This window comes from Dysidea avara, chromosome 10 (assembly GCF_963678975.1).
Source record: "Dysidea avara chromosome 10, odDysAvar1.4, whole genome shotgun sequence".
NCBI lineage: Eukaryota > Metazoa > Porifera > Demospongiae > Dictyoceratida > Dysideidae > Dysidea > Dysidea avara.
In genome coordinates this window covers 27706012-27720406 of record NC_089281.1, presented here as the reverse complement: position 1 = coordinate 27720406, position 14395 = coordinate 27706012, and the positions used below count along the sequence as shown (strand labels likewise).

The following is a 14395-nucleotide window of genomic DNA, read 5'->3' as shown; positions in this document are numbered from 1 at the left end:
GCGTCTTAGAGACAAATATTCCTACTCCACGTATATGAGAAGTGGCGGGGTTGTATGTCAGGATCAAAATTTAATAAAGAAAATATCCTGGAAGTGCAAACAGGGCCGAGCTAATGATAGAATTTGGTGATTTGGGAAGTATTTCAGAAATAATAATTATATCAGGGGGGGTGATTGCCTGTAATTTGAGCTGAAAGAAGATCGCGTTTTATTTAAAAACTGATCGACATTTGTATACAAAACTCTTAACATTTTGCTACCTATTGTACCAACCAAACTTTCATCAGGAAGACTGACTAGCCTGTTGAGTGTCAGTTTGAGCATTTTTAGTAAGACGGGGCTGTCTCTCAGTAATAACACCATTATGGATTAACAAGTTAGTTTCACCATTAGCTTTTCTTCGCTTCAATTCCTCTACAACTCTTTTGTGCTTAGTACGCTCAAGTTTTGTTCTGTCGGGAACAAGGTACACCTTATTATACTGTTCATGATGTTTCAGAAAGTGGGAGTGAGAAAGCAAATAAATCTTGTCGCCAACATCTTCAAAAGTTAAATGCATTGGCCTATGTTTATTAGCAATTTTTGGCCCTAGGCGAATTGCCTTAGATAGATCATAGATAATAGGTAGGGGTGTCTATTATCTATGGATAGATCCACATCCAATTTAAAAACAGTGTTACATAAGGCCTTAAAAGACTCGATATCAGTCTTTCGGTCAGCAGACTCTGGAAAATTATACACCACAATATTGTTTTTCCTTCGATCTCTATCTGTCATCTCATCTATAACATCAAAGACACTACTAGAAGTCACGGGAGTTGATAACGGCAAATCTGTCTCCATATGTCATGAGATGCAGACTCTTCTATTTTTGATGTTACAGTCTGAACGCACTGCTGTAATGATTGTTGCTTGGCAGATAAGTCGGCAATATTTAGTGAGAGGTTATCAATTTGTTTGGATATATATTCCTGTTGTATAGCAGGTTGTGGCTAGAGCTCGGGCTTGAGTGAACAAAGTTATAATCGAGTTGATGGGGTACCAGTGTCACAGTGATATATGTTTCCCCGGGTATGATTTTTGCATTAATATAGGTGGACATTCTTTTTTGGATTAAAGAACATATTATATCTTGTACTCCACAAAGTTGCTGAGTCTAAATCATTTTGAAACAGTGAAATATCTCCAGGACTACAAACAGTATTATAAATCTTGGTGTCGTCAATGAATAGTAAAGTTTTACTGATGGTAACACAAGATGGTAAATCATTCATGTAAATAATGAAGAGTAGGGGTCCCAAAATACTCCCTTGGGGAACCCCAGATAGAACCAGCAAGGGGGTAGATAATGACTGACTGCATGCCAAAGCTGTAGCTACATTGATTAGTTATACATAGCTGCAATCACATGATTTACTCTATATAGCTAGAGATAGTATTTTATTGTATATATATACATGTACTTGTAGCTACTGTTTTATTAAACTGATGCTATAGCTACATAGCCAAATCACGGTACAGTTTAGCAGTTATAGTTGAATGCCAGTGAATGGCTTGATTTCCTCCATCAACATGTATAATTATAGTATTAGTTGTATAGGTATGACTAGCTATGATTATTAAAAGTGCATGCGCGCCCTATGCTAACACTACGTACGTTGCACATGACTTTATAAAGGGGAAACATATTACCCGGGGAAACACATATCACTGTGACTTGAAGGTCGCTAGCGAGTTAGTGATATGTGTGCGGGGTAACAAGGATCCCTAGGGATATGTGTGCGGGAAACACGTTACCCGGGGAAACATATGTCACTGTGACATCATAGATACTAAATACATAATGGATTGGAAACGCAATACATTTTACGGTTACGGGCTCGATACGGTCACGTGATTTATGGCAATGATACCAAGTGTGCAAACTGCAGTTGTTCTTAACACTGAGACTACTATTACAGGTTTTATAAAGCGTTAAATCATTGCTAAATGATTCAGCTATTTATTGGTTTGTGACTGAAGGTTAGTCGTTTCGTACAACCGAAGGTGTGAAGGAAGGAACGCGAAATTTGTGTTCAAAAACTACTGTGGGGGTTTTAGTGCATAGGGCGTATTACGTACGAAGTTTTAGAAGTGCTGAACAGTTTCGCCACATCGTAATGAATACAAAATAATTATTTTTAGCACTGTACAGCAGTTACTTTCCGAAAGCGAAGCGAAAGAATGGCTACATGACGGTAGTGGCTGTGGGGGTTTTCCTGGCTTTGTGAAAACAAGTCTAGCGATACATGCTATACTAAAGAAAAGTTCATACCTTCGAGAGTGCTAAAAAAAGGATGAACGAATTAAAAAAGACACCTGTTTTCGAGAAAACTCTGGGCGAATTCGACAAAAATGTATTGTGCCTATTGAAAATGCTGCTGTGCCCCGTAAATGTCATCACGTGACCGTATCGAGCCCGTAACCGTAAAATGTATTGCGTTTCCAATCCATTATGTATTTAGTATCTATGGTGACATATGTTAGGGCCAAAAAAAAAATTAAATAAATTACCTGATAATCCCGGGAGGATAAATCAAGGAGTGAATTCTCATAGCTGCCAAGGTCAATTCCGCTCTTCGCGCGCCTGCTTTCTAGTATTTTCTTCATCGATAAGCGCCTGCGCGAAAAATGCAGTGTGGCCATGCGAGGTCGACAATGAACGGTCACTGACAAATCCAGCTAGAAAATAATTTCAAGGGTAAGCTTTAGTGTACTATATTAGTTTACATCTATCGCTTGTGTACAGTAAAATGGTGGAATACGTGGGTGTGTTGCCATGGGACCAGTCCACCTTTATTGGCAGGCTAAACTACTATGCTCGCGTGACAGACCCTCGTCTCGTGTTCTCTACTAATAGTACACTGAACAAAGCAAAGAACACTGTTACCACCTATCAGTGAGTTTATAGTCTCCAGAAACCATCCTCCACTGTTTTAGTCACTCCTTATTGACCTGATGTTGTTATCCATAATACACATGCTTCATCGATGGGTATTATAGAGCTCACATGTCCACTTGTTCAGTGTAGCATATCGAATCAGCATGCAGCCGAAAACATTTCAAATCTGAATATCTGAGTTAGATCATTTGAAGACTTTTTTCTGCTACAAAACTGGAAGTCAGTGTTTTGGTTCAACTCTAGAAATTAAAGACGTGATTAGTTTTGTCCAACAAGTTTGTCCATTTTCTAAAGCAAGTGCTAGAGGACTTTTGAATGAAATGGCCAAAGCATTGATCTCTGCTTCCCAGAGAATTTTTTATGGTAGAAACTCGAAAGAATGGACAATCAACCCAGACTGCTTTTAATATATGTATAGCTACCAAATTTTAACTATATTTTTTCTCCCTACCATGCCCACAATTGACCCAAGTTGGTTAGATATGTGGACGCATGTTGCCCAAGGACTCACATACATGAACGTAATTTAATTGTATTACATTTTAATCATGATGGTGTTGATAAATATAATATTATGAATATTAATGAATAAACTAACTCTTATCTGTGGGTGCATCTGAAAGGGAAGGAAGACTGTTGGCTCACTTGAGTAAAGAGGAAATCATTAGGGCACATGTGATATGTGGCTCCGCCTTCCACCCTGACAATGGAGCTAAAATGAATATACCAGGGCGTATGTGTGCACAGGTTCCTTGTGGGATGTTAGTAGTTGGAGGTCTTCTGACGTTCTACAAGTGAGAGAGTGATATACAATGAGATGTATTTATAGTGTATGCTAGGACAATGCCACAATTGATTGCTATGCAGTTTGTTGCTCAGTCATTTGTTGCTAACATGAATTACACAAACAGGAATGCCAAATCACAAATCACAAAATGGTTGGATAATATTTTTTTTCATGTAAAGCATGTTTGTGTCATGATGACGCATATGCAGGCAAGTGGCAACTGCTTTTGTCGGTGCTACAAGTGGTGCAACGTTTGCATCAGTTTTGTTAAACTCATTACTAGCAGTAAGTAACTAGTACAGTGGACCCTCTGTTCTCCAACATTGTCTAGTTATTCCAAGTAAAAGGACTGTTCAATTAGGATGTTTTTCAACTATTTAAAGTGATATAGCAATGACTAGTTGTGCTACTTGTCCAAGCACTTTTGCTATAATCTTGGAAGAATTGGTGGTTAACTCAGAGTCCACTATGTACCAATTGTGTTTTGAGGTCTAATTCTTCCTTGTGCAGAGAGCACCATCATTGTTGAAGAGGTTTGTGCCATTTGGAGGAATGATTGCAGCTAATAGTGTCAACATTCCCACCATGAGACAAAGGTATGTAGTGCCATTAACAGTACAACTTATATAAAGTTTGTTGTGTGTGAAATCTGAATACGCTTAAGATTGAATGTATATTATAACTGCATGTAGACCAGCTGCCGAAGGCTACAAAACCTACCATTTTCTTAAGATTTTGGGGCCATGCTGAAGTATCCTGAGCCGTAATTGCAAGTGACTATAACTGAACGTGTGTACACTAAAGGCTGTCCTGATTATCAAGGTGTCATTATTGAAGTGTTTTGATTTCAGGGGTCTAAATGTGTGTACACTGATACAAATAAGACCATGGACAGTGTAAAGTATGATTAATATGTATAGTTAAGAGTTGTTTGCTGCTATGCTAAAAGTATTAAGGTGAAGTTCCACCATAAATGTGTAGCTTCACCTCATAAAATAACGCATAGCACTAACATAATAACATAGAGTTGATTGTAGTATTGCTATCAGTGCGTCACTATTATCAAAGTGTAGGTGTACTGTAGTATATACTGCTCTGCATGGGAAGATCTGGCTGGCAGAGCTCATTATAATGACATGTTATTTCATAATTGCAATGCTACTCATTGCGGATGTGAATAAGTTAACATGCATCTATTTTGTTGTCTTATTAGTTTATAATTTATATATTTCTACTGCCATGTAGGGAGCTAATTGATGGGATAGTCGTGACTGATAAAGATGGAAATGCTCTGGGAAAATCAAGGGTGGGTTAATTTACACAAGCAATGATGCATATATACATTACATCACAGATTGCTACTGCTAAAGGACTCGGTCAAGTGTTATTGTCTAGAATATGTTTGATAGGACCAGTAATGTGTAAGTGAATAAGATAACAATGGCCGTGACTGACAAGGTATCATCTACAGTGGTAGTGCCTACTCTAATGGAGGTATTAGAGAGAAGGCCATTCTTTAAGGTGAGTTTAGTGTTCTGGCTTTCAAGTCTCAACTGACCCTTTGTAGCGAGGACAGTTCTTCTTAGTTTGTACACAAGTACTACTATCAGGAACACTGTGAGTATATAGTAAAATACTGTGTGAATGTGTCCATGTTAATTCTTTGTGTTATTGCAGTATGGTAATCACTGTGCCGATTGCTTGTTCCTTGTTCCCTCAGCAGTGGTGAGTGGTTTGAGGGGGTGAGCAGAGGAGGTGGATACACTTTAAGTGCTGTTATTTAGGGCTGGGCAATATCACATAAATTGCCAATATCACCTATTCAAGTATCTGCAATGCGATTATCATGCACATCATACAGTACGATAGTACTGTATAATAGGGACCACAAGGGAGTACATGTGGCCCACAAAATAACATCACCCAAAAACCAGCCTCAATTTTCCCTGACGATGATGAGGTAGTAGTATTGGTTAGGTAAACTAAGCCCAAACAAGCTTTCAGATCGACCTGAAACACTTTCAACAAGTTGCTACAGAATTTTCTACTGACTGTCAAACTGATGCCTTCAGACGATGTAACTCGATAATGGCTAAGAAATGTTATATCCCTACTGTGCTCAAGATACCATAACGGAAATGCACAGTAGGGATATAACACTTCTTATTGTTTCACTGTGATTTAATATCATGCACCACTCCAGCTTGTTTCAGTACTATTTATTAGGGCTGAGCGATACTACCGTTTTAGCGATATATCGCGATATTTTGAAAGTATCGATATCACGATATTGCGATATTTTGTTATTAACTATCGTGATACCATGCCTGTACATTACTGTCATTAAACATCCATTTGTTATGCAGTACTAGGCTAAGAATCCTTGTAAATGATAAAGTCCACTCATCTGGTTCCCCTGCAGAGAGGTGTGAACACCATAACAACCTCAAAGCATGTGTTACAATAACTGTTACTGTAAACAAGGATGATAGTGGCTAGTTTGCTATCACCTATAAGGACTTCCTGCAGGAATGCTGAGCAATACACTATGTGGCACCAGCTATGATTGACTTATTTGTAAGTATCGCGAACTATTCAGTATCGTGAATAGTGGCTTTAGTATCGATCGTGATACTAAAATGGCAGTATCGCTCAGCCCTACTATTTATCGATGTGCTATGGTCCTTACTCTAGTTGAAAAATTCCTGTACTTTGTTAATAACTTTTTTGTAAATAATTATCTAATCCAAAACAACCAAGCTGTAAAAAAAGGATGCAGAGCCATGGTGAAAAAAGATGCAAAATCCAAGTTGGCAGCCAAGAAATGGCTGTGATGGTAGTTAAAAGGCAAAAATTTTAATAACGACGATTTGGGTGGATTTGTAGTGCCTCCTCCAAGTTTCACTAGGACTCGCAACAAATTCACCTGAATTGTTGTTATTAAAATTTTTGCCATTTACCTACCATCACAGCCATTTCTTGGCCGCCACCTTGGATTTCACACCTTTTTTCACCATGGATTTTTGGGGGCCGCACCCTTTTTTACTGCTTGGCTGTTTTGGATTAGATATCACTTTTTTTTGTATTTGTATACTCCAAAGTTGGCCATAGGGGCTTCTTTTTTGCCTGTCTTTTCTTTACTACGGGAAGGAGAAACAAGATGTAAAGCAGTTGTAGAGTTAAACATACAGTTTTTTTATAATTGTACAATTTTTTAATATAACAAACTTTTTCTCAACAGGCTAACAGAACGTAACTATCCAACTTGTTGCAATTTTGGACTATATCACTTGTTTGTAGCTGAATTCTCTGCCGGGTGACTAGCTTATAGCTGAACTTTCTACAGGGTGATTTGTTTGTAGCTTAACTCTACACAGGGTGATTTGTTTGTAGCTGCTCTACTGGGTAGCTTGTTTGTAGTTGAACTCGCTAAAGGCAACTTGTTTGTAGCTGACCACTTTACTCGGTTTGGTGACTTTTTTTTAACTGTACACAAGGTGATTTGTTTGTAGCTGGATTCCCTAGTTTGTAGCTGAACTTGCTAAAGGTAACTTGTATGTAGCTGAACACTTTACTTGGTGACTTTTTTGTAATTGAACTCCATACAGGTAGTTTGTTCGTAGCTGAACTCTTCACAAGGTGATTTGTTCGTAGCTGATCTCTCTACACGATGGTTTGTTTTTTTTGTAGTTGAATTCTCCATATATATATATAGGGAGATTTGTTTGTAGGTGAACTCTCTACAGGATGATTTGTTGGTAGCTGAACTTTCTAGAGGGTTATTTGTTTGTAACTGAACTCTCCACAAGGTTACTTGTTCATAGTTGAACTCTCTACAGGTGATTTGTTTGTATCCAAATTCTCTACTGGGTGACTTCCTTGTACATGATGGTTTGTATATAGCTGAACTCTCTACAAAGTGACATTTTGTAGCTGAATTCTGTACTTGGTGACTTGTTTGTAGTTGAACTCTCTTCAAGGTGACCTGTTTGTAGCTGAACTCTCTACAGAGTGACTTGTTTGTACTCTGTACAAGTGATTTTGTTTGTAGCTGAATTCTCTACTCGGTGACTTCAGAGGCATGCTTAGGATTTTTCAAAGGAGGGTTCCATTGAAAAGTAGATCCAGGATGTAGAGCTGGGGTGAAAGATTTAATTTTGCAGATTGTCAAATGCCAGTAGTCTGAGTGCTAAACACAGTAAAAACAAATTAGTGAAGGTCACTAGTGAGGTCCTGAAATTCTTGCAAGCTAAGTGCACCCATAGAATAGTGCTGCATATGGAAATTTTCACACTAAGCAACTGTAGAATGGTGTTACATGTGATGACTGTTCTATTAGAGTATTTCACTGACTGCTCTATTAGAGTATCTCGATCTTTAAGTTGTTGTTTTGGGGAGTTGCTTGGGAAGGGAGGCTGCGCCCCCACAGATCATCACTGTAATGATGTAGATTGTATGTACTTGTGCTGATATTGTGTTTGCCAACAGCAGCAACACACTGGCCTGAGCTTTTCTTGCTACTGACAATTTCAGTAGGGGGTTTCCTTAAACCCCTGGAAACCCCCCTCAGCACGCCCCTGGACTTACTTTTAAGTGAACTTTCTAAAGGGTGATTTTTTTGTAGCTGAACTCTATTGGGTGACTTGTTTGTAACTGAACTCTCTATTGGGTGGCCTGTTTGTAGCTGAACTCTCTACAGGTGACTTGTTTGTAGTTGAATTCTCTACCAGGTGACTAGCTTGTAGCTGAACTCTCTACAGGGTGACTTGTTTAAAGCTGAACTTTCTACTGGGTGACCTGTTCACAGCTGAGCTCTCTACATGTGACTTTTTGTAGCCGAACTCTGTACCTGATGACTTCTTTGTAGCTGAACTCTCTACAGATAATATTTTTGTAGCTGAACTCTGTATAGAGGGGGATTTGTTTGTAGCTGAGCTCCATACAGGGTGACTTATTGGTAGCTGAACCCTCTACAGTGTACTTTCTGTAGCTGAACTCTCTACTGTATGACTTGTTTGTAGCTGAACTCTCTGCCGCATCAAAAGAAAGAAATGGTGCCACGTGCCCCAACTATATCAATTATTGTCTGAAAATTGAATATCCATTACGCTTCGTTGTCAGTTAAATTCAACCCGTTACACAAGAATCAAGAACTGTTCGAACAGCACCTTTGCAATCCACAAAAAAAATGGCGTCGCACGCCCCAATTATATCTATTACTGTGCAGAAATCAAAGAGATTATAATGCACAGGTATTAATTATATTACAAAACTGGTTAAGTGTAGGGGAATTAATTACAGTGGGGGGGAAGGGAGTTCCATAACTTTACAGTGGAGGGAAAAAAGGAAAATTTATATGAGTTTATTCTAGTTTGTAATTGGGTACAGCATCCTCTATTATCATCTGAAAAGTGAAGTATCCATTACACTTTGTTGTCGACTATTTTCAACCCTTTACACAGCAGTACGAATCAAGAACTGTTCGAAAAGCACCTCTGCAATTTAAATAGCCACTATGAAAAATACGGACGATTTCCATTACGCAGGGAGCCATCACATGCTACTGCCAAATCAACACTTTTTGCTGCGAGCAAAGATGAATGGGACACAAAGGAGGACACTGGTAAGTCCATGAAAGAATGCATTGTTCGTACTGTGGTATGCCAAAAGGCACCTCTAGTGCTGAAGCGATGTCGAACAATGAAAAAAATCAAGCCCGTAGCCTTAGCCGTTGTCGAGTTACGCTTGTCTGAAGGCATCAGTCAGTTAGTCAGTCAGTAGAAAATTCTGTTAAATAGTTTTTTAAATTCCGTAGCAACTTGTTGAAAGCATTTTGGGTTGATCTGAAGGCTTGTTTTGGCTTAGTTTTACCTAACCAATACTGTCTCATCATCGTCTGGGAAAAGTGAAGCTGGTTTTTGGGTGATTTTTATTCATGGCACATGCCCACACCTTTGTGGTCCCTACTATACAAAGCAATTGACCGACAGATCAATACTTTTGTAGTGCTACAAGTGAAAAGGAATGGGATACGAAGTGCTAATTTTTGTACCACACGTCCAATAGTTGAAATAAACAAATCAATTGCAGGTGTGTTCTCCATGCATACTATAGGACTTTATAATAGATACTTTGCCTTCCAGTAATAGCATGGACATGCACATTTAATAGCTATATCTGACATTAGTGAATTATGCTACAAAACAATAACAAACAAGTGTAAATAGAAGCTAGAGGGGATCATCGCAATAAAAAGTGCACAAACACAAGGGAAAATAATCATTTGAAGTGCAAATTTAATCCTTATTTAAATTTGTAATAAATCAGAGCATGAATAAAGGAGGACTTGTTCCTGCACTTTTTATTGTAATGATCCTTACTAATCACACTTGACACAACATCTAACATTGTTCCCATTCTGATATATTTAACATATTAGCGTTTGTATTATATTGCTGGCTATGTTAAATATATCTTGTTAGCAAAGTGTTCTCAATAATTATAAGTGAGATCATGTACAGATTATTCAAACCACACAGTAATTGTGTGCTTAATTTTCCACATACAATTAATGCTTGATGGCACCCAACCTCACACTGTAAGATGTTGCAATAAAGCCTTACTCTAAATCTATCCATTAGACTAGAATTGAAGGTGTTATGTTGTGTCCACCCTCCTCCATAGTATGGGGCATAGTAATATGGTGTATATCATTACTAGCTCACTGAGATATGATCAATTGGAGACTTCACTTCAACAAGAAATTAGGAAGAAATATGATCACCAAATAGATAGAGTATATTTCAATAAAGGACTATGATATATTTAACTGTATATACACAATCAAATTCTCACTGCATAGTGGAGAAAGAATGTTACGTATTACTATTTTTTTTATTCTTTTGTAATTTTTAATTGTATTACTGTTTGTGTACTAAATTATATTTAAAGCATATACTTTCATTTGTATATGTATCTAAGACTCTACTCAACCACTACTTTGCTCTATTATCCCAAAAGGTAGCAGTTTTAGTCTAACCTGCCAACATACCAGAGCACCATACTGTCCAAGACATGGCTTCAATGATGGCACACTACTGAAATGCTCACACTTGAAGAGTGCTTGCCAGGCACATATATATCCAAATACTTGACTTCGTGCTGCTGTCTTCATGCACCGCTAAATTTACCACACAGTATATATGCACACGTCACAGTAGGTATGGCATGTGTAAAGGGTGGTATGGGTCTTGCCTTCTTTCTCACAACAGACATACTAGTATTAGTACTGCTTGGGTGGAAAGGTTATAACATTAAGATGTAAGGAACTGGGTGAGAACCTTCCCTCACCTCCAATTTCTTTCTTACATCAAAGCATAGCAATTAAGTTAGTACTTTGGCTGTGATCTTTCCAATTTTACTAGGAAGTAGTTGAGGTCCAGATTTTAAGGGGACTGAAACTTCTAACTGATGATACGGTCAAGTCCAGGGACTTGCAGAGTATATGCAGGTGAGTGTTAATAATGTTTAAGGGAAGCTAAACATATAATTGTTTATGTTATACTCAAGTAATCATGCAATATATCAAGGATTTGCTAGTGCATTAATAAGAACACAGCAACACGTTCAGCCATGTCACATGTTATGAATTGTCCACCCTATAACTCCCTCCCTAAGTCACCTAAAGTTATTAGTTGTCTGCCCCTTGCTACACTAACTAATCTGTACGTACAAAATATCAAGTGCATGGCACTGCTCTCATTCAGTACTTTCTCACATGCAGCTAGTTATTGCCCCACTAATTTATTTTAAAGTAGGCATGGTCTGCAGTGCCTTTGGCCGGACAAAGTATATGTACATAAAGTAGTTCATTTATAATATTCTATAATAAAATTACATATTTAAGTACTTATTTTAAAATTCAGAAAAAAGTTCATAAAGTTTGATGGGTGGGGAGACTTGGAGCAGGTGCTGCAAGGTGAAATTGTCACAGTCAAAGTTATTGGGCCATAAGATCTTGAGTAACTGTGATTTAAAGATTGATTGGAGTCAAGCACTAGTATAGAGCGACAGTTACAAGTTCTTGGTTGCTGTCTTCATTGGATGAAATATAGTTAATCATGTTATTGGTGGTGCAGGATCTAGTAGGATGGTGATAAAAGTTAACAGCATATATAGTTGCTGATATCAAAATGACTTGTTGGATTGATTTTAGAATGTTGCGCAAAGATATAAATGTATACATGAATGGTAGCAAGTTATCTGAATAGCTTTGAAACATCCCTCCCTACCCTGATGGAATCTGTGCCCTATAGTGGCAGGACGGTTGATTGCATTAAATAAGTGCCTTAATGTATGTCCTATAGGGGTGGGTGAAATGATGAGGAGGGTCATCAGTAGACATTAGATATTCTGAGTTGTGTGCTGGGCAGGATACTGGTAGTGAAACAGCTGTTCATGCAATGCGAGAGAGCATTCGGGGCTTCTATCAATGGAGTGACACTCACAGAATACATTGCTATAGCCAAAGGGTCCCCCTGGGTAGTGGGTAACATCCCTATGATATGTGTTTATAAGTATGGTGGTTAGTGGTGACAGAGGGATTGCATGACAAGCAGGATAGCTTCAGTAAGAAGAATCAGAAAATATCGATGTATCCGGTTAGCTGATGATGTAACTGCTGAAGGCTCCGCATGAATGGTGAACTAAGATCCAATCCTTAATTATGGCTTAAGGTTACTTCCCTAATGCTTCTAAGACCTGTTAAACCGGAATTCCTTCCTATTGCTCAGAAGGTTTTCAATGGAACTGGAGTCAATGCGACGGTAGATGGGAGATGTCATCTTGGTGCAGCATTAGAGAGTTGTTCCTTTACTGAGCAATACATGAAGGAGAAGATGAACTACTAGCTGAAGTCTGTTCATCAGGTCAGTGAAATTGCAAAGGTACACCCTCATGTTGCTTACTGTGCTTTTGTTCATGGGCTTTATAACAAATGGACTTGATTCATGTGTACCGTACCCAACTTATCTGTTCTTACTCCACTGGAGGAGTTGTCTCACCAACCTTAAATGATCACACACAATGAACAAGAACGTGCCCTGTTCACTTTGCCAGTTTGGCTTGGTGGGCTGGGTATTGGATACTTCTAATGATAAATTTGCTGTCTAGCTCCCTGAAGGTGACTATTCCTTTACTAGAATTGATCCTTAAACAACAGCCTACTTTTGATTTATCAATTTGTGATATTCAGCACCATAACAAGTTGGAGATCATTACCATCAAACAGCAGAAACAAAGTGTTTTGGAGTACCCAGCTGTCTGTTAATTTGCAATGTACTCTCTCTGGCCAGTGAAAGGTCATCATCTTGGCTATCTGCCCTGCCTGTGGAGGAGCATGGTTTTGCTTTATACAAGGCTGCATTTAGGGATGCCTTGTGTTTACATTATATGGTTGGCTTCCAACTGTATATCTACCAACTGTGTTTGTGGCCAGTGTTTTACTGTTGATCATGCCATGGATTGCTCCACAGGGGGATTTCCTACTCTCTGACATAATGAGTTGAGAGACTTCATTAACTGAAGTGCGTAGTGATGTGAGGGTTGAACCTCCGTTGCAGCCTCTTACAGGTGAGACCCTTCGATTTACAACAGCTATTAATGAGGATAGAGCTCACGTAGATCTTTCTGCTTCTGGTTTCTGGAGAGGTAAACATCAGAAGCCATTTTTTTGAGTCACACTAATGCACCTTCATATTGTGGTACCCAAGTATCCTCACTTTATCGTTTATCAATGTTTTGAACGTGAGAAACAACGGAAGTATGAACAACGTATTAGGGAAATTGAGATGGTTTTTTTTTTACCCCACTTGTATATTCAACATTTGGTGGTATGGGTCATGCTGCTGCTCCGTATAGTTCTGTGATGTCATGGCTATGTTGTAGGATTAGTTATTCTTTGTTACGCTCCACTGTTATGTGTTTGAGAGGAGCTAGATCACATCAGAGCTGTCCACTTTTACTAGGAACACTTGGGGGTCAGGTGGCTTTGTCTAGCACTTTTAACATCTTTAGTGCTAGGGATGGTGGCAACTGAGGGGTGCTGGTAACTCCAGGAATAAAAAAAACATCCCTCCTGGAGGAGGCTGACTGTGGCACTTGAATAGACATTGGATGGCCTGCAGTTCAAATCCTGGGGTAGGAGGAATATTTTCCTTTCTTTGTCAGTCCCATTTTCAGTTTCAAAGAGTCCACAGCACCCGACCTTTGCTATTGTAGGTTAAGTAATGTTTAAATCTCTAGTTCCTTTTTGTTAGGTTAGGTAATCCAAAGGCTGCAGCACATGTTGGTATTGTTGCTGTCAGACCTTCAGTGCTGGCCACTGTAAAGCTCTATAACACACCACATATCTCACCCTCCACCACCACCCCTTCCATTTTGAGATTCTGTTTGCTAGAACAGATCATTATAAATTTAGCTATTACCCCAAATCTATCCGCCGCGATTGGAACAATTTACCAACCGGCTAACACAATAGAATCCCAATCTCTACAAGTATTTTTAGATAAATTATAACTGACTCTTATCTATGTGATTTGTAATGTTTTTCCTTACCTGAACATATCAGTTTGTAACTGTGTTTTTAGTAATCATAATCATAATCATAA

General features: G+C 38.6%; 1 protein-coding gene across 3 annotated transcripts; it reads left to right on the top strand.

Annotated features, from left to right (window-relative positions):
• Nucleotides 1–1826: 1826 nt before the first annotated feature.
• On the top strand, nt 1827–10697 carry LOC136268279 (sideroflexin-2-like). 3 transcript variants are annotated; one of them, XM_066063566.1, is made up of 12 exons: nt 2552–2740; nt 2789–2938; nt 3565–3735; nt 3781–3879; nt 3938–4013; nt 4239–4324; nt 4974–5034; nt 5083–5149; nt 5200–5249; nt 5296–5345; nt 5406–5453; nt 10449–10697. In XM_066063566.1, the coding sequence occupies exons 2-12, from the start codon at nt 2793–2795 to the stop codon at nt 10546–10548; spliced, it is 954 nt and encodes a 317-aa protein (XP_065919638.1). In that variant the 5' UTR covers nt 2552–2740; nt 2789–2792; the 3' UTR covers nt 10549–10697. The 3 variants fall into 3 exon arrangements, with proteins under 3 accessions (XP_065919639.1, XP_065919638.1, XP_065919640.1); XM_066063567.1 differs by lacking the exon at nt 5406–5453 and having other exon boundaries at nt 1827–2740; XM_066063568.1 differs by lacking the exon at nt 2789–2938.
• The last annotated feature ends 3698 nt before the right edge of the window (nt 10698–14395 follow it).

What these genes read in the sequence shown, in the direction of transcription:
- LOC136268279 (XM_066063566.1), top strand. Translation starts at nt 2,793, where the DNA reads ATGGTGGAATACGTGGGTGTGTTGCCATGGGACCAGTCCACCTTTATT. An exon ending in AAATCACAAATCACAAAATG is followed by an intron (nt 3,880 to 3,937) that starts GTTGGATAATAT and finishes ACGCATATGCAG; the next exon opens with GCAAGTGGCAACTGCTTTTG. An exon ending in TGTTAAACTCATTACTAGCA is followed by an intron (nt 4,014 to 4,238) that starts GTAAGTAACTAG and finishes TTCCTTGTGCAG; the next exon opens with AGAGCACCATCATTGTTGAA.